The following is a 26,552-nucleotide window of genomic DNA, read 5'->3' as shown; positions in this document are numbered from 1 at the left end:
TAGTGAGTGCTCCTCACCCCCATGTTGTTCAAAGACAAACTCTACTTATTTTCTTCATAAGTCAACTAAGCTAATGAAATCAGAAAGAATCATTTAAACATTTCAAGATTCTGTAAGCAATGTGTCTATCTGCTGTTTGTGAGCTAAATGACTCTTTAGAAGACCCAAACTCCAAAAATATGCCATATACCATATTATGTTCTCTCTTTAGCTTTTCCTCAAAATTTAACTAAAATCATGTCAAGTTGATGGGAGTATTAGTTTCTCAAATCACAGAGTTGACAATGACTGCATTTTCCTCCAAATACACTTTTTAATTTAACTATAATATTTCTAAAATTGGGTGTAGAGCAATTTTATTTTTTAGTCTTGATCTTCAAAATCATAGCTTCTTTCTTTCTAAAAGTGTGGGAAGTGCTATTGTCTCTTGGGCAATCACATTACTTATGCAAAGTGAATTGGTATGGACTTTGCTACAGGCTTCAAAATTAGATTCATTTCTCTCAGGGTGCTAATTCCAGCATCACATTTTTCCTTGGAATACAGATTTTTCTTTGCTAATATTATCTTTGTGTGAGAAATGCAAATTCTCCGTCAATGTAATGTACAAAATGCATGTTTGTCTTGGCAAATTTTTCTGTTGTTTGGTTTTCCTTTAAACCTATTGTTTCTTTTTTGTTATCTTTATGAGCTATACTTATTTTTATGCACACAGTATTATACTGAAGCCACTTTAAAAATATGACTTCAGGATTTTTCTTTACATTATTTAATTTGCAATCTGAATGTATCCTCCTGAAATTCCTACATTGAAATTCTAATCCTCAAACATGATGGTATTAGGAGGTGGGGCCTTTGGAGACGTTTAGGTCATGAGGGTGGAGTTCTTGTAAATGGGGTTAGCGCCTTCTAAAGAGAATTCCACAGAGCTCCCTGGGCCCCTCCACCAGTGAGGACATTGGCTATGAACCAGGAAGGGCTCCTCACTGAAATGTGACCAGGCTGGTACCTTAACCTTGACCTTTCCAGCTTCCAGAACTGCAAGAAGTATATTTCTGTGGTTTATAAGCCACCTAGCCTGTGATGTTTTGTTACAGCAGTCAAATAGAGTAAGATAACTTAAGCATCTTAGTGTATCACTAACTCATAATTGAAAAAAGTCTTGACCATAACCTTCTTTATTTTTGTTAAATCATTAAAGGATTCCAAGTTATCCAATGAGTTTAAAGATTATCAAGGTAACCATTATTATCAGAAGGAGCTAAAGAAGTTAGCGTTAGTTGCTTAGTCGTGTCTGACTCTTTGTGACCCCATGGACTGTAGCCCGCCAGGCTCCTCTGTCCATGGGATTATCCAGGCAAGAGTACTGGAGTGGGTAGCCATTTGCTTCTCCAAGGGATCCTCCTGACCCAGGGATCCGAGCCAGGTCTCCCACACTGAAGGCAGATTCTTTAACATCTGAGCCACCAGAGAAGCCTCAAAGAATAATTATTCATCTTATTTTTTTCTGCTTTGCACCTATCTGAAAATGGTCATTGTCAACAAGAAATTTTTAAAAAAGCCTTGCTTTCCAGAATTTTCAAAACAATGTATTTTCACTTTTCTCTTTTTATTAGGATAAAGAAGGTTATGTTCAGGCACAGTCTTGCAAAAGTGACTAGTAATTTTAGGAGATGTTTCTACCATTTCTTGTAAATTCTATGTGTGTTAAGATCACAAAGATGAGAAAGACTCTAGCCCATGTTGTCAAGAGTATCAAGCATAACCATTGTTTCAGTACGTCACCACAAAAGGCTATGATTAATTTGCGGTTTTAAATATATTCACAGTACAAACCTCTAGGGAGAACAAGTAGGGTACTAATTATATCATGAAACCTGGCTGGAGAGTGGGACACTGGTTTTCATTCTCCTGCCTGAATCCTGAACTAGCTCTCTAGTCCCTAACAGGATGAGGAGAAAGGAGAGCCTCCTGAAAATAACTGAACTTACCTAACCCAGATCGGAAGAACAGAGAATTTGAAACAGAACTTTACAGTGGTTTAGAGCACAGCTCTTCAAATTTTAGCAGCATCAGCATCTCTTGGAGGGTTTATCACAATTCAGATTGCCAGGCCTCACTCCCAGAGCCTTTGATGCAAAGTTCTGGCCCAAAGAATTTGAATTTCTATTAAGTCTTAGATTTTGCTGATTAAGGGGCTGCACTTTGAGAATCCTTTGTTTAGAAATGTAGAAAAGTGGTATATCTTCCACTCCTGAATTTGTCAACCTGCTATGGTAAGTTGGGGATAGGTTTTGGACAGTTCTGAATGTCAGACTCAGGAGGTTTCTAAGGACCACCTAAGAGATTCATCTTCTGTGGAAGAGTACACCATGAGAAGTGCCAGGCTGGATGAAGCTCAAGCTGGAATCAAGACTGCTGGGAGAAATATCAATAACCTCAGATATGCAGATGATACGACTAATGGCAGAAAGAAAAGAGGAGCTAAAGAGCCTCTTGATGAAGGTGAAAGAGGAGAGTGAAAACGTTAGTGTAAAACTCAACATTCAAAAAACGAAGATCATGGCATCTGGACCCATCACTTCATGGCAAATAGATGGGGAAACAGTGGAAACAGTGACAGACTTTATTTTCCTGGGCCCTAAAGTCACTATGGATGTTAAAAGACATTTTTTCTTGGAAGAAAAGCTATGGCAAACCTAGATAGCATATAAAAAGCAGAGTCATCACTTTGCCAACAAAGGTCCATATAGTCAAAACTATGGTTTCCATAGTAGTCATGTACAGATGTGAGAGTTGGACCATAAAGAGGGCTGAGTGCCAAAGAATTGATACTTTTGAACTATAGTGCTGGAGAAGACTCTTGAGAGACCCTTGGACTGCCAGGAGATCCAACCAGTCCATCCTAAAGAAAATCAACCTTGAATATTCATTGGAAGGACTGATGCTGAAGCTGAATCTCCAATTCTCTGGCCACCTGATGCAAAGAGCCGACTCATTGGAAAAGACCCTGATGCTGGGAAAGATTGAAGGCAGGAGGAGAAGGGGACAACAGAGGATGAGATGGTTGGATGGCATCACAGACTCAATGGACATGAGTCTGAACAAACTCCAGGACACAGTGAAGAACAGAGAAACCTGGCACACTGCAGTCCATGGGGTCACAGAGTCAGATGCGACTGAACGACAATAGAAATTCACCAATGACAACTTGCCAACAATTTTAGCATCCTTGTAAAACTGAAATGAATCTCTGATATTTAATGCCAGCTGGCCCTCAGATTGGTGAAGTTCAGATATCCTCAGGAGTCAAGGCTCCCTGCCATCTCTCACAGGACCTGATCTAAACTCCCTCTCTCCCTGCCACATCCCAGTTCCCACCACTGTTAGAAGGTGAAAGTGCCTCTGACTTCACTGGAAAATAGGGACCTTCCATCATTCTCTGCTTCCCCCTCTCCTGCCATCACCTAAATTCACCCATAAGCCTTTCCTCTAGTCTTTGTGGTGTCCCGTTGTCTCCCTAACCCAATCCTATACGGGCACCTGACATCATCTTTATCAGTTTTTCAAACCATCCTCTGTTGACCTATGCTTCACTGGTTCCTTCTCTTCAGACCACAAATTGCTCAAATCCCTCAGAAAGTACAAAGACCAAATCCTTCCTTGACTCGGCCTTTCCTGCCGGCCTCACTGGATCCCCTTCAGTTTGCAGCCTAATGGCTGGGAGAACAGACTATATTTTTGGTCCACTTCTTTTCCCTCCTCATTTTGCAACCACCTGCAATCTGTCCCCAGGGCTCTGCTGAAATTGCTCACTGAGCTCCATGCCACCCTCCTCTTAGCCTTTTTGATCTCTGTCCTCCTCACCCTGCAGCATCAGCAACTCTAAGGCTGTACCTTTGTCATCTTCAATTCCTGTTCTATTCAGAATTTTCTCCCTTGGAAGAAATGGCTAACTATATGTTGATCACTGTCATAGCTATGGGCTTCCCAGCTGGCTCAGCGGCTACAGAATTTGCCTGCAATGCAGAAGCACCAGGAGATGTGGGTTCGTTCCCTGGGTCAGGAAGATCCCCTGGAGGAGAAAATGGCAACCCACCCCAGTTTTCTTGCCAGGATAATCCCATGGACAGAGGAGCCTGGCAGGCTACAGTATGGGCTCGCACAGAATTGGACACGACTTAGTGACTGAGTATGCGTGCACATCATAGCTGCAGTTTTAACTCCATTCTTGGCCTCTGAGTTGCTGTTTTTGCAATTACTTTTGAGAAATTTCAGGCACCTCAGGAGGAGCATGCCACAGAATGCTAATTTTCTACCCCAAGTAGAAGCTTGCTGCTCCTCTCCTACTTCCTGTCCCAGCTGCTAGCACCGCTGTTCTTTCACTCAGATGCTTAAGGGACAAATACCAGAACAGGCACTGTCCCCTCTTCTCAAGTCAGTTGGTCACCACACGTGCTTTACTTTCTCAGACGTGGGTTCTCCTGCACGAGCTCACTGCTTCTGCCTCTGCTAACAATCTGCCTCTCACAGGAATGATCTAACTGGCCTTGTAACTGGATATCCTGGCTCTAGACTTAGTACGTGGGTGTAGAAAAGAGCATGGCTTTGGGGGCGGTCACACAAATCTATGTTCAACTCCCAGTTTCCCCACTTTTCCACTGAGCACATCAGGCAAAATATTTAAACTCTCCTATGTCTATTTCTTCTGTAAAATGGGAGAACACTACCCACGCATAACTCCGTGAGGACTTAATGGACTAATGTATGTAACACATTTAGCACAATGCCTGGCACACAGTACAACCCCAGTAAGTGTTAGCTCCACCTCCCCCATCCCTGCAAATCACCTTCCTTGGAAAATTCCCTAAAATTAAATTTTGATTCATATGTAAAATGACTTATTCATTCATAAAATTAAATTTTGATTCACTGTTCATAAAATAAAAATAAATCTAGACGATCAAGCATACACCTATCTTTCCAGCCTCATTGCATGTCCTTTCCGAACAGGATCCCTGCTTTCAGTGATTTAGGTGGACATGGCTGCTCATTTGTTGATTCAGCTGACAAGAAGGCAACCTGGTCCGCGGTCTACCAGGTAAACTTCTCCAACAACGTTTCTGCTTCAATGGGAAACCTTCCTGGACTGCGGTTTAAAGATGAAACTTGGTAGGGGGAGGGCAGTGTAATGTGCTTTTTTCTCCTTCCATGCTATCCTCACCGGAGTCTGTAAAAATTAGCATCCTGTTTGGAATTCACCCCTTGCATCTTTCCTCCTTATTCCAGTGGTCTCTGCATTTTCTCGAGATCGCTATTAGCATTGGCTTCACCTGAACCAACCACTCACTGCTCCCCCTCCTTTCCACATGTTGTTCCCGTGCCCTTCGTGTCTCCCATTCCACGGTAAACTCCTGCGCCTCCATTCTCAGCTTTCTCACTGAAAGCTCCCTAGACTGCTGGCCTCATGAGCTCACCACTTCCCCTGCTATATTCACCATGGAGTATTCTATTTCAGAAGAGTGATACACTCCGCTTCTTCCTTGCTTACCAGGGCGGTTCCAGGGCTCTTCAGCCGTCCAGAAAAAAAGCCCTGCCTTCTTTCAAGCTCAGGCCACTTGTCTGAGTCATCCTTTACCTCTTTTGATCCCTCTTCCTAATTCATTAAAGACTTTAGCACTGGGATCACTGTCTTCTTTTCTAAGCCTGTCTTGCCATTTATTATCCTGGCTCATTTCAAAGCCCACAGCACACTAGGACTTGATCTTTCGTTTCCGTGACTACATCATTTCCAGTGAACTTCAACTTCACTGGTCTGCAGCTACAGATATGACCACATCCTAGACCTTTTTTTTCTAAATCACTTGTAATTTAATTGTGAAATGCTATATCCAAACATCCCACTTTCTATTCATTTCAGTTCAGTTGCTCAGGTGTGTCTCTTTGTGATTCCATGGACTGCAGCACGCCAGGCTTCCCTGTCCATCACCAACTCCCAGAGCTTGCTCAAACTCAAGTCTACTGAGTCAGTGATGCCATCCAACCATCTCATCCTCTGTCACCCCCTTCTCCTCCTGCCTTCAATCTTTCCCAGCATCAGGGTCTTTCCCAGTGAGTCAGTTCTTCGCATCAGGTGGCCAAAGTTTTGGAGCTTCAGCATCAGTCCCTCCAATGAATAATCAGGACTGGTTTCCTTTAGGATTGACGGGTTTGGTCTCTTTGCAATCCAAGGGGCTCTCAAGAGTCTTCTCCAACATCACAGTTCAAAAGTATCAATTTCTAAAAATTTACTAATTCTCTCACCCAACCATTCTCTTCATAATGTTCTTTGATATTATAGGGACTTCTTACAGGGAATTTCTCCTTTCATTTCCTTTCTGCTCCAGCTTGGTCTAACATCAAACACTGTCCTGCCCGCATTTCCAAGCCCTATGTGCTGTTGTCCTTCCAGCAGCCCTGTCAAAGCTCCAGCCCAGGCTCCATCTAACTGAGTATCTCACCCATGTCCGTATTTGTGGGGCCGAGTTCTCTCGGAGGAAGTCAGCCCTGAAGACTGACGCCACTGAAACACCCTGGTCTCCCACCCACTTGGTCCTCCACACTGCCCAAGTCCCCTCTTTGCTTCCCTAATCAGTCCTTTCTGTTCTCTTCCGTGACCAGCTGAAACCTGCTCCCCTCAGCACCTCCACTTCCCACTCAGCAGAATATTTCATCTCCGACCTCACAGAGAAAATAGGACCAAGAAAGAGTTCTCTTTGCTTTCATTCACCAAACCTGCACACTTACATATATTTGCCCCCATCTTGTTCTGTTACAACAACAGATCAAATTTGTCACCTGATCAAATTTTAAATTCACCCCTGCCTATGCTGTGCATCACATTCACTCCAACACTTTCAGGCCTTTCTCTGCCTTACGCTTATCAGCTTTTTCTACTCATTTTCTTTACTGACTCTTCCACAATAGCAATATCCTCAAGAGCCTCTGAAATCTTCAAAAAAAAAAAAAAAGAAAGAAAGAAAGAAAATAGAAAAAAAAGAAGAAAAACGCATTCTTCACGTCTCATCTTCCTCTCCTCATAGCCAAGCTTCTTGATTTTTCTGCAGCACTTTCTGTTTTCCATGCACTTATTAATCCACTGTTATCTATGTTCCACTCTCAATGTACTTCACTGGGACTCTACTTGTCATGCACACCAGTGGAGTTATTAGATACAAAGGATATATAGTCGTCTTGATATTACTTCTCTAAAGTACTTATTACTGTTGATTACTCCCTCCTCTGTTGCCTTTTGACTCTCCTATTATAGAAAATTTCAAAAATTTAGAAATAAGGTCATACCAATATCCAACTTCTATATTTATCAATATACGACTAATCCTATTCATCAACATTCACAAGCTGTCCCCTTCCCAACAGATTATCTTTAAACAAATCCCTGATATCATATGACTTCTTCTATAAATATGTATGCGTGCATCTCTAAAAGGTCAAACCACTTAAAGTGATCACAATGGCATTATGACACCTAAGCTAACAATTCATGATTACAACAAATATTCAGTCAACATTCATATTTCCCTAATAGCTTTCTAATTTTGTAATGGGTTGTTTTCTTGTATCAAGATCTATATAGGATCCATATCTCGAGATTGGCTGAAATGTCTCAAATTTGTTTTGTTCTATTTTGTTTTGACATATAACTTCCACCTTCCATTTTTTTTTCCCCTTAAAAAACTATTTTGATTTTTGTTGCTGAAATGAGATTAGTTTTCCTATAGATTTCCCCACAGTCTGGATTTGGCTGATTGCATCCCTGTGGTATTATTTAACATTTTGCATCTGTACCTCCTACTGCCTCTAAATTCAGAGATCTGGTAGATGGATAAGATTCAGATTCAATCTGGGGGACAAACGTACTTCAAAAGTGGTATTATATACTCCCATAATTACGAAGGTGGTTTCTATTTTTAAGATGTTATCAGCAATAATCATTGCTTAGATCATTAGAGGTTGCAAAGTGATAATATTCAAATCTTATCATTTCTTTTTACCATAAAGAAACACTACTCTTATCAAGTATATAGTAACCCTGAAGTACAAATCATATAGAAAAGACAAAATAAACTTTTGATTCTTTCAGAATAAATGACTGATTTTTTCCTTTAGCTATTAGTTTTTAAAATAATAAAGTGGTTTCCTTAATATTCCCCAAAGATAATTAATGGGTTTGTTTCATTTTTCAGTATCATTATGATCTCAGCCTATTACTCTTAAAGACAGCAGAAGCGTATTCAGCTTGTTTTCCAAACTCGTAAACAAGAAATCTGTAGCACCTGTTAGCATCCTTACTTTCTATTATGATGAAATACTTCAGACTCATTTTATACATTTCCTGCTGCAGATCTAGAATCATTAATTTCTTCAAGGATCTCTGGGTTTTTTTTTAGAGCCACTGGCATTTAGAAAGCACGATATGGACACCAGAGGAGTCACTGACACTGGATTGATCATTGTTTGTAAACCATTTTGGTAGACAGACATGTGGATATGTATTCTTTTAGATTTAAAGGTAAGAAACACCATGAGTATTTATTGATACCTCCAACTCAAACTCAGGATTACAACAGTTTTTACTTAACTTTCTGTACTTGTGTCTTCTTTCAACCCTGCTAATAATATGAATTCTCAATGACCTCAACCTCACAGCCATCAACATCAAGATACAAATGCAACAGTATCAGAGACAGAAACAAAGAAACCATCAGCAATATGAATACCGGAAGTAGTTAAACGATTTATTTTTTTGGTGGGGGGGGGGAGTCTTTTTATCCTTAAAATGTATCTTTTCTGGAATATATATACAGGGTTTTAAAGTCATTTAGAATTGTCCCATACTGTAAGGTTTTGCCTTCAATTTGAACCACACTAAAGTTGATTTCATGTTACTTCAATGTAAAGGAACCAACTGTGAAATTTATTACTATGTAAAATAATATTTACATGGTTCTCAAGCCAAATGTACTACCAAGGTATATTCAAGGAAGAATGGCTGTTCCTTTAAGCCGTCAGCCTCTCTATAAATAATAATCTTTGTACGTGTGGTTCATCTTTCAAACTTTTAAAAATGTTTAAGTAGACATTTAATTTAGGAGATGAGACAAGAAGGCAGAGTAGGACTCAAGTGTAGAAGAACTTGAGCTCAACTCCTCTCATGAAAACACCAGAATCACAATTGGCTGCTGAACAACTATCAACGAAAAAGACTTGAACTTACCAAAAGAGATATTCTACACCCAAAGACAGATGGTAGGAGGTGTGCTTTCACAATATGATCAAACTCCATATGTAGCAAGTGTGTGCTAAGTTGCTTCACTCATGTTCAACTCCTTGTGATCCTATGGACCATAGCCTGCCAGGCTCCCCTATCCACAGGATTCTCCAGGCAAGAGTACTGGACTAGACTGCCATGCCTTCCTCCAGAGGATCTTCCCAACCCAGGTACTGAACCCACGTCTCTTATGTCTCCTGCATTGACAAACAGATTTTTTACCACTGGCTGGAAAACAATTACATTGCAGTGGTTCTCCCATAGGAATGAGAGTTCTGAGCCCCATGTCATTCTCCCCAGTCTGGGGGTCTGGAACCGAGACTAGGAGCTCCCAGAGCATTTGACCTTGAAGGCCAGCAGGCCTCGAGTACAAGAGAGGAACTGGGGCAAGCAGAGACTCCACTCTTGAAGGGCACACACAAGATTCCATGTGCACCAGAAAACCTGGACAAACCAGTGACTCCACAGAAGCCTAGGCCAGACCTACCTATGGGTCCTGGAGGATTTACTGGGGAGGCAGAAGTCAGCTGTGGCTCACTGAAGAGGAAGTGACACTGGTGGCAGAGGATCCAGGGAACATTCATCTGTGTGAGCTCTCCCAGAGGTCACCATTTTGGCGCCAAGAACTGGCCGCACTCAACAGCCCACAGGTTGCAGTGCCGGCAAGCCGCAGGCCAAACAACCAACAGAGTGAGAACACAGTACCACCCATGAGCAGACAGGCTGCCCAAAGCCATCTGCGCCAGCAGCCACCTACAAACACACTCTTTGACATGGTCCTACCCACAGAGGCATAAGACTCAGCTCCACCTCCTGAGCAGGCACCAGCCCCGCCCACCAGGAAGCCTGCACAGGCCCCTAAACCAAGCTCACCCACAAGGGAGGTGAGAAACATCAGAAGCAAGAAGAACTACAACCCTAAAGGCTGAGAAACAGAGACCACAAATACGGAAAGTTAGGTAAAATGAGACAGCAGAGAAACATGCTGCAGACGAAGGAAGAAAATAAAGAACAATTAAGTAAAGTGGAGATGCGCAATTTCCTGAAAAAGAATTCAGAGTAACGGTAGTAAAGATGGTCCAAGATACTGGAAACAGACTGGAGACACAGACCAAGAGGATAGAAGAAATGTTCGATAAAGAGGCACAGAACTGATGCTTCCAACTGTGGTGCTGCAGAAGACTCTTGAGAGTCCCTTGGACTGCAAGGAGATCAAATCTGTGAATCCTAAAGGAAACCAACTCTGAATATTCATTGCAAGGACTGATGCTGAAGCTTAAGCTCCAATACTTTGGCCACCTGATGCAAAGAGCCAACTCATTGGAAAAGACCCTGATGCTGGGAAAGATAGAGGGCAAGAAGAGAAAGGGGTGGCAGGTGTTGAGATGCTTACATAGCATAACCTACTCAATGGACACGAGTTTGAGCAAACTCCAGAAGATAGTGAAGGATGGGGAAGCCTGCTGTGCTGCAGGCCATGGGGTGCAAAGAACTGGACATGACTTAGTGACTGAACGACAGCAACAGGCGCTTTAAAGAACAAACAGAGGAGGACAATACAATAACACTAGAAGGCATAATCGCAGAATAAATGAGGCGGAGCAAATAAGTGACCTGGAGAACACACTGAGGAAATCACTGCTACAGAACAGAATCAAGAAAAAAGAACTAAAAGAAATGACAACATCTAAGAGACCTCTGAGGCAACATTAAATGTACTGATGTGTGCATTATAGGGGACCCAAAAGGAAAAGGGAGGAAAGTATCTGAGAAAATATTTGAGGAGATAATAGCTGAAAACTTTCCTAACACAAAAGAAATAGGCACCCAAATCCAGACACTGCAGAGAGGCCCATGCGGGGAAACATGCTGAGAAAAATAGTACTCAAACTGACAAAAATTAAAGACAAGGAAACAAATATTAAAAGCAACAAATAACATACAAAGGAACTCCCATAAGATTATCAGCTGATTTATCAGCAGAAACTCTGCAGGCCAGAAGGGAGGGACATGACATATTACAAGTGCTAAAAGGGAAGAACCTACAACCAAGAATACTCTACCTAACGAGGCTCTCATTCTGATCTGATGGAGAAATCAACAGCTTTACAGACAAGCAAAAGGTAAGAGAATCTAGCACCACTGGACCAGCTTTGTAACAAGTGCAAAAAGAGCTTCTCTAGGAGGAAAAGAAAAAGCCGCAACTAGAAAGAAGAAAATTCCTAACAGAAAAGTTCACTGGTTAGAGTAAATATACAATAAAAGAAGGAAATCATTCACACACAAATATACAAAACCAGCAATCATGAGAAGAGGAGAATACAAATGTGGGATGTTTGAAATGCATTTGAAATTAAGAGACCAGTGAACTGTGGTGTTGGAGAAGACTCTTGAGAATCCCTTGGACTGCAAAAAGATCCAACCAGTCCATCCTAAAGGAGATCAGTCTCGGGTATTCATTGGAGGGACTGATGCTGAAGCTGAAACTCCAATACTTTGGCCACCTCATGCGAAGAGATGACTCATTAGAAAAGACCATGATGCTGGGAGGGATTGGGGGCAGGAGGAGAAGGGGACAATAGAGGATGAGATGGTTGGATGGCATCACTGACTCGATGGACATGAGTTTGAGTGAACTCTGGGAGTTGGTGATGGACAGGGAGGCCTGGCGTGCTGTGATTCACAAGGTCACAAAGATTCGGACACGACTGAGTGACTGAACTGAACTGACTGGACATAAAACAACCTTGGATACATACAGATTGCTATATCAAAACCTTATGGTAACCACAAGCCAAAAATGTACAATAGATATATACATAAACAATAAAAAAAGCAATCCAAACACAGTACTCAAGATACTCATCAAATCACAAAAGAGAACAAAAGAGGAAAGAAAGAAAAAAGACCTACAAAAACAAACCCAAAACATTTAAGAAAATGCAAATAGAAACATATATATCAATCAGTTCAGTTCAGTTCAGTTGCTCAGTTGTGTCCAACTCTTTGCGACCCCATGAATCACAGCATGCCAGGCCTCCCTGTTCATCACCATCTCCCGGAATTCACTCAGACTCACGTCCATCGAGTCAGTGATGCCATCCAGCCATCTCATCCTCTGTCGTCCCCTTCTCCTCCTGCCCCTAATCCCTCCCAGCATCAGAGTCTTTTCCAATGAGTAAGCTCTTTGCATGAGGTGGCCAAATTACTGGAGTTTCAGCTTCAGCATCATTCCTTCCAAAGAAATCCTAGGGCTGATCTCCTTTAGAATGGACTGGTTGGATCTCCTTGCAGTCCAAGGGATTCTCAAGAGTCTTCTCCAACACCACAGTTCAAAAGCATCAATTCTTCAGTGCTCAGCCTTCTTCACAGTCCAACTCTCACATCCATACATGACCACTGGAAAAACCACAGCCTTGACTAGACAGACCTTAGTCGGCAAAGTAATGTCTCTGCTTTTGAATATGCTATCTAGGTTGGTCATAACTTTTCTTCCAAAGAGTAAGCATCTTTTAATTTCATGGCTGCAGTCACCATCTGCAGTGATTCTGGGGCCCCAAAAAATAAAGTCTGACACTGTTTCTACTGTTTCCCCATCTATTTGCCATGAAGTGATGGGACCGGATGCCATGATCTTCGTTTTCTGAATGTTGAGCTTTAAACCAACTTTTTCACTCTCCTCTTTCACTTTCATCAAGAGGCTTTTTAGCTCCTCTTCACTTTCTGCCATAAGGGTGGTGTCATCTGCATATCTGAGGTTATTGATATTTCTCCCGGCAATCTTGATTCCACCTTGTGCTTCTTCCAGCCCAGTGTTTCTCATGATGTACTCTGCATAGAAGTTAAATAAGCAGGGTGACAATATACAGACTTGACGTACTCCTTTTCCTATTTGGAACCAGTCTGTTGTTCTATGTCCAGTTCTAACAGTGCTTCCTGGCCTGCATACAAATTTCGCAAGAGGCAGGTCAGGTGGTCTGGTATTCCCATCTCTTTCAGAATTTTCCACAGTTTATTGTGATCCACACAGTCAAAGGCTTTGGCATAGTCAATAAAGCAGAAATAGATGTTTTTCTGGAACTCTCTTGCTTTTTCCATGATCCAGCGGATGTTGGCAATTTGATCTCTGGTGCCTCTGCCTTTTCTAAAACCAGCTTGAATGTCAGGGAGTTCATGATTCATATATTGCTGAAGACTGGCTTGGAGAATTTTGAGCATTACTTTACTAGCATGTGAGATGAGTGCAATTGTGCGGTAGTTTGAACATTCTTTGGCATTGCCTTTCTTTGGAATTGGAATGGAAACTGACCTTTTCCAGTCCTGTGGCCACTGCTGAGTTTTCCAAATTTGCTGGCATATTGAGTGCAGCACTTTCACAGCATCATCTTTCAGGATTTGAAACAGCTCAATTGGAATTCCATCACCTCCACTAGCTTTGTTCGCAGTGATGCTTTCTAAGGCCCACTTGACTCCAAGATGTCTGGTTCTAGATTAGTGATGACATCATCACGATTATCTGGGTCGTGAAGATCTTTTTTGTACAGTTCTTCCGTGTATTCTTGCCACCTCTTCTTAATATCTTCTGCTTCTGTTAGGTCCAGACCATTTCTGTCCTTTATCGAGCCCATCTTTGCATGAAATGTTCCCTTGGTATCTCTAATTTTCTTGAAGAGATCTCTAGTCTTTCCCAGTCTGTTGTTTTCTCTATTTCTTTGCAATGATCGCTGAAGAAGGCTTTCTTATCTCTTCTTGCTATTCTTTGGAACTCTGCATTCAGATGCTTATATCTTTCCTTTTCTCCTTTGCTTTTTGCCTCTCTTCTCTTCACAGCTATTTGTAAGGTCTCTCCAGACAGCCATTTTGCTTTTTTGCATTTCTTTTCCATGGGGATGGTCTTGATCCCTGTCTCCTGTGCAATGTCACAAACTTCCTTCCATAGTTCATCAGGCACTCTATCTATCAGATCTAGGCCCTTAAATCTATTTCTCACATCCACTGTATAATCATAAGGGATTTGATTTAGGTCATACCTGAATGGTCTAGCGGTTTTCCCTACTTTCTTCAATTTAAGTCTGAATTTGGTAATAAGGAGTTCATGATCTAAGCCACATTCAGCTCCTGGTCTTGTTTTTGCTGACTGTATACAGCTTCTCCATCTTTGGCTGCATAGAATATAATCAATCTGATTTCGGTGTTGACCATCTGGTGATGTCCATGTGTAGAGTCTTCTCTTGTGTTGTTGGAAGAGGGTGTTTGCTATGACCAGTGCATTTTCTTGGCAAAACTCTATTAGTCTTTGCCCTGCTTCATTCTGCATTCCAAGGCCAAATGTGCCTGTTACTCCAGGTGTTTCTTGACTTCCTACTTTTGCATTCCAGTCCCCTACAATGAAAAGGACATCTTTTTGGGGTGTTAGTTCTAAAAGGTCTTGTAGGTCTTCATAAAACTTCAACTTCAGCTTCTTCAGCATTACTGGTTGGGGCATAGACTTGGATAACTGTGATATTGAATGGTTTGCTTTGGAGACGAACAGAGATCATTCTGTCATTTTTGAGACTGCATCCAAGTACTGCATTTCGGACTCTTTTGTTGACCATGATGCCTACTCCATTTCTTCTGAGGGATTCCTGCCCACAGTAGTAGAAGCACGGGCGGCTGCGAGAGCCAGCGCACTAAGCGCGGCTGAGAGGAGCTACCCTGTGTCGGAGGTCAGGGGCAGCGGCCGAGAGGAGATACCCTGCGTCCAAGGTCAGGGGCGGCAGCTGGGAGGAGCCGCCTCGCGCCCGAGGCCAGGGGCAGTGACCCTGAGGAGCCACCCCGAGCCCGAGGCTAGGGACAGCAGCTGGAAGGAGCCACCCACGCGCCCGAGGCCAGGGCCCACAGCCGGGAGGAGCACCCCGAGGAGCGGTGGCTGAGCAGGCACAGGAGGGCCTAGAGGAGCTATCCCACTTTGAAGGTCAGGAACGGTGGCGGTAAGGAGATAACCCTCATCCAAGGTAAGGAGCAGCGGCTGTGCTTTGCTGCAGCCGTGAAGAGATACTCCCACGTCCAAGGTAAGAGAAACCCAAGTAAGATAGTAAGTGTTGCAAGAGGGCATCAGAGGGCAGACACACTGAAACCATACTCACAGAAAACTAGTCAATGTAATCACACTAGGACCACAGCCTTGTCTAACTTAATGAAACCAAGCCATGCCTGCGGGGCAACCCAAGACGGGCGGGTCATGGTGGAGAGGTCTGACAGAACACGGTCCACTGGAGAAGGGAATGGCAAGCCACTTCAGTATTCTTGCCTTGAGAACCCCATGAACAGTATGAAAAGGCAATATGATAGGACACCAAAAGAGGAACTCCCCAGGTCATTAGGTGCCCAATATGCTACTGGAGATCAGCAGAGAAATAACTCCAGAAAGAACGAAGGGATGGAGCCAAAGCAAAAACAATACCCAGTTGTGGATGTGACTGGTGATAGAAGCAAGATCCGATGCTGTAAAGAGCAATATTGCATAGGAACCTGGAATGTCAGGTCCATGAATCAAGGCAAATTGGAAGTGGTCAAACAAGAGATGGCAAGGGTGAACGTCGACATTCTAGGAATCAGCGAACTAAAGTGGACTGGAATGGGTGAAATTAACTCATATATATCAATACTTACTTTTAATGAAAATGAATGAAATGCTCCAATCAAAAGACACAGACTTGCTTGAATAGATACAAAAACAAAACCAGTATATACGCTGTCTACAAGAGACTCACTTCAGACCTAGGAACACATACAGACTGAAACTAAGGGGATGGAAAAAGATATTCCAAGCAAATGGAAATCAAATACCGTAACAGACAATATAGACTTCAGAACAGACTATTACAAGAGACAAGGAAGGACACTACATGGTGATCAAGGGATCAGTCCAATAAGACATAACAATTGTAAGTATTTATGCACCCAACACAGAAGCACCTCAGTACTTAAGACAAGCACCAATAGACACTAAAGGGATAATAGACAGTAACACGGTAATAGTGGGGGACTTTAACACCCCGCTTACAACAATGGACAGATCATCCAGACGGAAAACTAATAAGGAAACACAAGCCTTAAATGAAACATCAGACCAGCTGGACTTAACTGATATTTATAGAGCATTCCATCCGAAAGCAGCAGAATACACATTCTTCTCAAGTGCATGTGAAACTTTCTCTGGGACAGATCACATGCTGGGCCATAAAGCAAGCCTTGATAAGTGTAAAAAAATGAAAACATATCAAACATCTTTTCTGACAGGAATGATATGACATTAGAAATCAACTATAAGAAAAAAAAGCTGTAAAAGCCACAAACACATGGAGGCTAAGCAACATGCTACTAACCAACTAATGGATCACTGAAGAAATCAATGAGGAAATCCCAAATAAACAGCCAAACCTTACACCCAAAGCCACTAGAAAAAGAATAAATAAAGCACAAAGCTCGTATAAGGAAAGAAATCAAAGATCAGAACAGAAATAAATGAAATAAAGAAAACAATAGAAAAAAACTCAGTGAAAGTAAAAGTTGGTTCTCTGAAAAGAGAAACAAAATTGATAGGTCTTTAGCTAGACTCATCAAGAAAAAGAGGGCTCAAATTAATACCACTAGAAATAAAAAAGGAGAAGTTACAACTGACATCACAGAAATGTAAATGATCATAAAATCCTACTACAAGCAACTCTATGCCAATAAAATGGACAACCTAGAAAAAATGGACAAATTCTTAGAAAGATACAATCTACAAATACTGAACCAGGAAGACACAGAAAATATTAACAGAACAATCACAAGCACTGAAAGTGAAACTATGAATTAAAAACTCCCAACAAACACAAGTCCAGGACCAAATGGCTTCATAGGAAAATTCTATCAAACACTGAGAGAAGTGTGTGCATGCATGCTCAGTCATGTCCGACTCTTTGTGACCCCATGGGCTAAAGTCCACCAGGCTCCTCTGTCCATAGGATTCTTCCAGCGAATACTGGAGTGGGTTACCATTTTCTCCTCCAAGGGATCTTCCTGGCCCAAGGATCTAACCTGTGTCTCAATGCAGTGTCTCCTGCACTGCATGCAAGATTTTTCACCACTGAGCCACTGGGGAAAGCCACAGTTAGAGAAGAGGTAACACCTATACTTCTGAAACTATTCCAAAAAAATTGCAGAGGAAGGAATGCTCCCAGACTAATTCTATGAAATAGCACCCTGACACCAAAACCAGACAAAAATATCATAAAAAAAAGAAAACTGCAGGCCAATATCACTGATGGACTTAGGTGCAAAAATCCTCAACACAATACTAGCAAACATAATTCCTACATTAAAAGGATCATACACTTTGATCAAGTAGGATTTATCTAGGGATGCAAGAATTTCTCAATATCTACAAATCAGTGTGATGCATCACACTAACAAACTGAAGAATAAAAACCATGTGATCATCTCAACAGATGCAGAAAAAAAACTTTTGACAAAATTCAGCATCCACTTATGATAAAAAACTCTCTAAACGGTGCACATAGAAGGAACCTATGTCAACATAATAAAAGCCATATATGACAAACCCACAGCTAACACCACACTCTATGAGGAAATGCTGAAAGCATTTACTTTGGACCAGGAACAAGACAAGAATGTCCACTCTTGCCACTTTTATTCAACATAGGTTTGGAAGCTCTAATCACAGCAATCAGGGGAGAAAAAGTAATAAAAAGCATTCATTTACTACTGAAGAAAGTAGTAAAACTGTCACTGTTTGCAGATGACATGATACTACATAAAGTTCAGGATGAGGGACACATACACCTGTGGCTGATTCATGTCCACGTATGGCAAAAACCACCACAATATTATGAAGTAACTAGCCTCCAATTAAATAAATTCATTAAAAAAAGAAAATCCTAAAGATGCTACCAGAAAACTACTAAAACTCATCACTGAACTTGGTAAAGTTGCAGGATACACAACTTTAATACACAGAAATCTCATGCATTTCTACACACTAACAACAAAAGATCACCAGGAGAAATTAAGGCAACAATCCCATTTACCACTGCACCAAAAAGGATAAAATACCCAGGAACAAATCTACATAAGGAGAAAAAGACCTGTACTTTGAAAACTATAAGAGGTTGATGAAAGAAATCAAAGATGATACAAACAGATGGAAAGATATACCATGTTCTTGAATTAGAAGAATCAAACTTGTCAAAATGAATATACTACTGAAGGCAATTTACAGGTTCAATGCAATTCCTATTAAATTACCAATGGTATTTTTCATAGAACTAGACAAAAAAAAATTTTTAATTTGTATGGAAACACACAAGACCCTGAATAGCCAAAGTAAACCTGAGAAAGAAAAATGGAGCTGGAGGAAGCAGGCTCCCTGACTTCATACTATACTACAAAGCCACAGTCATCAAAACAGTATGAAATTGGTATAAAAACAAAAATATAGATCAATGGAACAAGACAGAAAGCCTGGAGATAAACCCATGCACCTATGGGCACCTTATCTTTGACAAACGAGGCAAGAATACACAATGGAGAAAAGGCAGTTTCTTCAATTAGTGTTGTTGAATAAAGTTGACTACATGTCCACTACATGTAAAAGAATGAAATTAGAAATTCTTTAACACCATACACAAAATAAGCTCCCCTCAGAGGAAAACATAGGCAGAACATTGACATAAATCACAGCAATATCTTTTTGGATCCACTTCTAAGAGTAATGAAAATAAAACCAAAAATAAACTAGTGGGACCAAATTAAACTTAAAAGCTTTTGCACCACAAAGGAAACTATAAACAAAACCAAAAGACAATCCACAGAATGGAAGAAAATATTTGCAAATGATGCAATCAACAGGGGATTAATCCTCCAAATATATAAATAGCTCACGCAGCTCAGAATAAAAACAAACAAACAACCCAATCAAGAAATGGGCTGAAGATATAAAGAGACATTTTTCCCAAGAAGATAAACAGATGTCCCGAAAGCATATGAAAAGATGCTCAACATTGCTAACCCTTCAGTTCAGTCCAGTCACTCAGTATTGTCCGATTCTTTGCGACCCCATGAATTGCAGCATGCCAGGCCTCCCTGTCCATCACTAACTCCCGGAGTTCACTCAGACTCACGTCCATCGAGTCAGTGATGCCATCCAGCCATCTCATCCTCTGTCGTCCCCTTCTCCTCCTGCCCTCAATCCCTCCCATAGAGAAATGCAAATCAAAACTACAATGACATACCACCTCACGCTAGTCAGAATGGCTATCATCAAAAAGACTACAAACAATAAATGCTGGAGAGGGTTTGGAGAAAAGGGAACTCTCCTATGCTATTGGTGGGATGTAAATTGGTACAACCATTATAAAGCGCAGTATGGGGGTTTCTTAAACAGCTAAAAATAGAGTCACCATATGATCCAGCAATGCCACTCGGGCATATATTGGAACAAAACCATAATTAGAAAAGATACATACACCCCATGTTTATAAACAGCACTGTTTATAATAGGCAAGACATGGAGGCAACCTAAAGGTCCATCAACGGAGGAATGGATAAGGAAGATGTGGTACATATATACAACAATATTACTAGCAATAAAAAAGAGTGAAATGCCATTGGCAGCAACATGGACGGACTTAGATACTGCCGTACTGAGTGAAGTAAGTCAGACACAGAGAGACAAATGTCACATGTCACTAACACGTGGAATCTAAAAAAGGAAGGGGGTAAAATGAACTTTTTACGAAACAGAAGTAGAGTCAGAGATGTAGAACACAAACTTATAGTTACCAGGGCATAAGTTCAGTTCAGTTCAGTTCAGTTCAGTCGCTCAGTCGTGTCCGACTCTCTGTCCGACTCGCAGCACGCCAGGCCTCCCTGTCCATCACCATCTCCCGGAGTTCACTCAGAGGGCATAAGCAGGGGAGGGATAAACTGGGAGGTTGGGATCTGCATATATATATGTCACATTATATCTATATTACATATATATGTAATGTTACATGTGTAATATAGATATAAATACATTACTACTATAACTACTATATATAAAATAGATAATAATAAGAATCTACTGTTCAGCACAGGGAACTATACTCAATACTCTGCAATGACCTACATGGGAAAATAATCTAAAAAATAGTATGGCTATATGTGTATGAATAACTGACTCACTTTGCTGTGCATCTGAAACTAACACAACATTGTAAATCAACAATATTCCAAAAAAAAATTTTTTTTAAAGATACATGTACCCTAATGTTCGCTGCAGTACTATTTACAATAGCTGAAACATAGAAGCAATGTAAATGTCCACAGGGAGTGGATAAAGAGGATGCAGTACATAATACATAATGGAATAGTACTCAGTCATAACAAAGAATAATACCATTTGCTGCACACCTAGAGATTATTACACTAAGCGAAGTAATCAGACAGAAATACAAACATCATATGATATCACTTGTATGTGGAATCTAAAACAATGATACACATGGACCTATTTACAATACAGAAACAGACTCACAGACTTCAAAAGCCAACTTATGGTTACCAAAGGGGAAAAGTGGGGGAGGGATACATCAGGAGATTGAGACTGACTCGCACACACTACTGTATAGCCCAGGGAGCTCTACTCAGTATCCTATAATAAACTAAATGGAAAAACAACCTGAAAAGGAACTGAATCACTTTGCTGGACTCCTAAACTTAACACAACATTGCAAATCAACCATAAAACCAAAATTAAATTTAAAAAAGTCTAAGTAAATAATAAATGATGACAACAAACTGTTTACATGTTTCTCCACCTTGCTCTTCTCATTTAAAAAATATATCCTAGAGATCACTTCATAAGAGTACGAGAACATCTTCATTTCTTTCTATGCCTGAATAGTACTCCCTCACGTGGACATGCCATACTTTTGATTTGTTCAGTGTCCTACTGATGGGCTTTCGGGTTTTTCCCAGTGTTCTGTGATTAAAGGTAGTCCTTCTCTATCAAGAAATCTCTCTGCGTAAGTCTTTTTCTCATTTATTGCTAGTATATCTTTGGCATTAGAATCCTAGAAGTGGGAAATGCTCTACCAATGAGCAAATATGTATTCATTATTTTTAGATATTGCCAAATTCCCCTCCCTAGTGTTGTACCATTTGTATGTCCAATGACATTGTAGGAGAATGGTTGTTTTCTTTTAGTCTCACCACAGAGAATGCTATCTTCTGGATTTATATCAATCTCACAGTTGAAAAAACGTTTCTCAACTTGGTTTTAGTGTGAATTTCTAAGTGTGGTTGTTTTTCACCCAGTTAAGAGGCAACTCTGTCCTCTTGACATGGTCTCTTTTCATTAACATCCTGGAAGCCCCATTTGCAAACAATTCTATTTTTTCCCATTTCTTGGGTTGTTAATTTTTAATCTTCTTTTCTACTTCCACAACTCCTATTTCCTAAATATTTTCTTTCTCTGCATTGTGTTTCAGCATTTCTTTTATGACCCACTCCTTGGACTTAATAATCATTGTTATTCTTGTTGCAATTAAGTCCATTCCTGCAGTCCCAAACGCTCCCTCTTCTTCTGTCCCAATTCTCAAACTGCGCAGTGAAGGCTGTGAACTGTGCCTCCCAGGCACCATAAACCCAACCTGTGTGTTGCCCCTTACCATCACGCCCTTCTTTGGGCATTGCTCAGCACAATGAATGGCACCCCAGATCTCCAGCTGCCCCAATCTTAAACCGGGGCTCTTTTCTGCTGACTCTCCCTCTCTCACCTTCCTTGAATCAAATCAATTGCCAAATTCTGTGACTTTTTCCTCATAAATGATTCTTGAACCCATCTATTCTTCTCCATTTCAAATTCCTGATCTAAGCCACTGTTATTTCTTCCCTGGACTCCTGCACCTTTCTTGTAGGTGGCCTTTCCTAGTTCTTCTTGCTCCCAAACATGATCAGAATTACCTTTAAAAGTACAAATTAGAGGACTACCCTGGTGGCACAGTGGATAAGAATCTGCCGGCCAGTGCAGCTGATCCTCGTTCGATCCCTCATCCAGGAAGATCCTACATGCCCTGGAGCACGTGAGCCCATTCGCCATACTACTGAGCCTGCGCTCTAGGGCGCATGCGCCGCAGCGACTGAAGCCCACGTGCCTAGAGACTGTGCTCTGCCGCAGAGAAGACACCGAGATATGAAGCCAGAGTACCTCAGTGAAGAGTAGTCCCCACTCACAGCAATCAGAGAAAGCCCATGCAGAGCAATAAAGACCAGCACAGTCATAAATAAATAAATATATTTTTAAAGTGCAAATAAGACAGTGCCATTTACTCATTTGAAAACCACCAAAACTCAGGAAGTCCCTAAAACCCGAACCTCCAAAACCAAGAAACCCATCTCAAGTCCTGTATTTCCATAGAAACAGATGTACATAACCACTGCAAAGCTCTGGATACTCAAAACTGAAGTGATAACAGGGGGTACACGTCTGGGGAGAAGGCTAGGATCAAAGTCAATGAAGGGGATGCCATGGGCAGGCTTAGTGTTGGTGAAGAAGGACTTGTTTTTATCATTATTTGCATTGTCTGAATTTTTACAATGAGAGTATTCTCCAGTAACATATATTACTTATATATGTTAAATTAAATGGACTGAGAAAGTGAGCCTTAACTAGCTCACATGCAGGTTGGGTTCGCCAGAAAGTTGTATGAATTCCCAATGTCAGGTATCCTAGAAGAGACTTCAGGCTCCCCACAATTCCTTGCAGGGGACAACACTGTCCTCTTGCCTAGGTGCAACCTGGGAAAGGAAATCAAGGTGTGCTCACCTTTGTAGTCCACAGTTTGACGGTCCAGTCAAATGACGATGTGACAAACAGGTGTGAGAAGTCGATTGGGCCCACTGCCATGTGGCAGTTAATTCCTGTCACTGGCCCTTGGTGGCCTTCAAAGACTTCCCCGATGCCGGCTTTGCTGCATGAAGACCACACAAGACAAGAGTTTCAGTGACCTTCACAAATCAGTGACTGCTTTTAAGGAAAAAAACAAAACAAAACAAGTTTGTCTCTGCATGGTTGCTTCTCCATAATTTAGCACAGCCATAAACCACCAGACTTGAAACTCACTGTCACAGTTACGTCGAGAGAAATAAATGCTAGCCTGCTCTCAGTGATTTAAAACAACATGGCGCAATAACATCTTTTTAATCTTCAGAATTGAACATCGACTTAATCCTTTTTAGGAGTATGTCAAAGCCCATCACTGCTGATGAAGCTATTGATACTTCGATGGAAAACACACACAGTCAACCATCCACATCCACTGATGCCTGTGATATGGAGGCGCAGCTATGCCGTGCCATTTTTAGATGGGACTTGAACATCCTTAGATTTTGGTACCTGCAAGGGCTCCTGGAACCAACTCCCCATGGATTCAGATACCAGGGGACAACTATATACTCAGATCCCAGAGCTTTTATAGTTATAATGTCTTGTGATGACATTTGGCACAACTTCCATTTTAACTCCTTTTAGAGAAGACTTAAGACCTGGGTTAGATCCCTGGATCGGGAAGATCTCCTGGAGAAGGAAATGGCAACTCACTCCAGTACTCTTGCTTGGAAGATTCTATGGACGGAGGAGCCTGGTAGGCTACAGCCCATGGGGTTGCAAAGAGTCAGACACGACTGAGCAACTTCACTTTCACTTTGGCTATAAAACTTCACATATCCTTGAGTACATGTATTTATCCTTTCAACAAAATGTTTTTTCTTTAAAGTTTATTATTATTATTTTTGATGTGGGCCATTTTTAAAGTGTTTATTGAATTGGTTACAACATTGCTTCTGTGTTTTTTTCTGTTTTGGTTTTTTGGTCACCAGGCATTTGAGAACCTAGCTCCTCCACCGGGGATCAAACCCACACCCCTTGCATTGGAAGACAAAGCCTTAACTACTGGACCTCCAGGGAAGTCCCTCAAGAAAATTTCTTAAATTAGGTTGACACTCCTGAAAATGTAAAACTTGGTGGAAACCCTTGTTGTCACAAAAATCATAGGCAAAATAACTTAAATGTAATACAGAGGAAACTATGTTTTCACTGAAAGGAGGAGAGTAATTTACAAATCCACTAAATGTAAACTCCGTAAGGGTGGTGCCTTGTTTTCCTTGTTGCATAGTGTAGTAAGTGTCCAATAAACACTTGTTGAACAAAACAGCAGAAGAAGAGACAAACTCCTGCCTTTCTCCCCAAGAAAAGCCCATTTGAGAAATGGTGATACACAGTTTGAAAGTTATCCACAGACATATGTCATTTCTTTAACTAAGCTGGGATTATTTCTATCACCCATTATTATACAACAGTCTGCATGCAATAACACCCAATTAGAAAATACATCAAAATGCTGTATTTTGGTTATACAAAGTAAGTATACACAAGTATACACAAGGTTATAAATATGACAAATACAAAGGGATTGTGGCTTCTAAATATTACATCGCAAAGAGTGAAAATGAACTAAGTTATCAAAGCATGTGAACTTCTGGGCCACCAGTAAATGTCAGTGTGTTGAGCAAAATTTGAAATCACTAGCCAAGTGCTGTAGTGTAACAAGCACTCAAAAATTATGCCTGGTAAAACTGCCAACAGCAGTTCTACATGTGATCATTTACATTTGTTCTAGAGAACTCGAGGAACTGATCTTTGAAGTGGCCCCAAGTGAGATTCCGCTCGCCCTTAACAGCATCCTGAAAGGGTTTATAGGGTGCAAAACGAGGACCTTATTTGATTTATGGAAGTGGATTTGCACCTTTTCCATGTTAGGTGAAAAACAGAAATTTCACACCTCACCTCTGTAGCCCTATATGACCCATTTAAGATTACTATGAAGCCAAACGCCTGTGACTTTATAACTTTACTAAGATCTGTGTCTTATATTTCAGATGGATGGACCAATGTAAAAAGCAAAATCAAGTTTGTTGGAAAATGACTTGTGGTTTGTACTTTGCGTGCATGCTAAGTCGCTTCAGTCGTATCTGATTCTTTGAGACCCCATGGGCTGTAGCCTGCCAGGCTCCCCTGTCCATGGGATTCTCCAGGCAAGAATACTGGAGTGCGTTGCCATGCCCTTCTCCAGGGGATCTTCCCAACCCAGGGATTGGCCCCACATCTCTTACGTCATCAGCAGGCAGGTTCTTTACCACTAGTGCCACCTGGGAAGCCCCTTAGGTCCCCTTCTTTTGAACAGTGCATCTTCTGATTGTGCTTGAAAAGGAAAAGAGCCACAGAGCAAAAACATTCATCATGAAAATGGTTACTTACATTATAGAATTAAAAAAAAAAAAAAATCTGAAAAGTTATCACTGAACATGTTCTGGAGCCCTCACAGATAACTAAGGGCCTGGGTTAAGGGAACTGAACCTGTGTCCTGCCGATTCTAATAAATATGTAGATAAACCTGTGAACCTTTGTTTGGTCCACAGTGCATTCTGTGCTTCTCTCCTTCCATTTACAACATTCCACCTGCCTTGCAGGTGTTTATGTGTTTACCTTTCCCACCATCATCAGTTTCTTGGAGATAGGAACAGGCTTAAATGATGTTTGCATGCCTGGCAAGGTCTAACAATGCCCTTTGCTGAGAGTAGTTGTGCAGCGAACATTTCCAAGAATGAACAACTTGATCAGATCTTTCTCTGCTTTTGGAAAACTTTGATGCGTAGTTATAGCCAGTACTAAAGAAGGAGGAGGGGGCTTCCTTGGTGGCTCAGACTAGGTAAACAGTCTACCTGCAATGTAGGATACCTGGGTTCTATCTCTGGGTCGGGAAGATCCCCTGGAGGAGGACATGGCTATCCACTCCAGTATTCTTATCTGGAGAATTCCACAGACAGAGGAGTACGGCAGGTTACAGTCCATGGGGGCACAAAGCGTCAGACACGACTGACAGAACAACTCTATGAAGTAAGACTGCTGGGCATGGAATTATAAGGAACATCTTCCCAGTCATCTTTTACTCATGTGAGGAGGGAAAATACTGCTGGTTTCTGTGGGCAGCAAAGCAGGAGCTTCATAGCTTGTATTGTGTGAATGGGAGAGTCATACACCTGGGCCTTCGACGAATCACAAACACACTAGAGTAAGGACTTGAAACAATTCCTGGTTCCTCATGCAACCTAAAAAGCCTGTGATGAGTGC

General features: G+C 41.3%; 1 protein-coding gene across 2 annotated transcripts in view; it reads right to left on the bottom strand.

The window, feature by feature from the left end:
* The window catches only part of DYNC1I1 (dynein cytoplasmic 1 intermediate chain 1), a 380,644-nt gene that overhangs the window by 53,479 nt on the left and 300,613 nt on the right, over positions 1–26,552 (bottom strand). For both annotated transcript variants that reach the window (XM_052638333.1, XM_052638334.1), the window contains one exon: positions 23,190–23,334. In XM_052638333.1, the coding sequence (XP_052494293.1) occupies positions 23,190–23,334 (145 nt within the window). The remainder of the gene's footprint in view (positions 1–23,189; positions 23,335–26,552) is intronic.

This window comes from Budorcas taxicolor, chromosome 4, assembly GCF_023091745.1.
Source record: "Budorcas taxicolor isolate Tak-1 chromosome 4, Takin1.1, whole genome shotgun sequence".
In the NCBI taxonomy this organism is placed as follows: domain Eukaryota; kingdom Metazoa; phylum Chordata; class Mammalia; order Artiodactyla; family Bovidae; genus Budorcas; species Budorcas taxicolor.
This window is presented reverse-complemented; position numbering and strand designations above follow the sequence as displayed.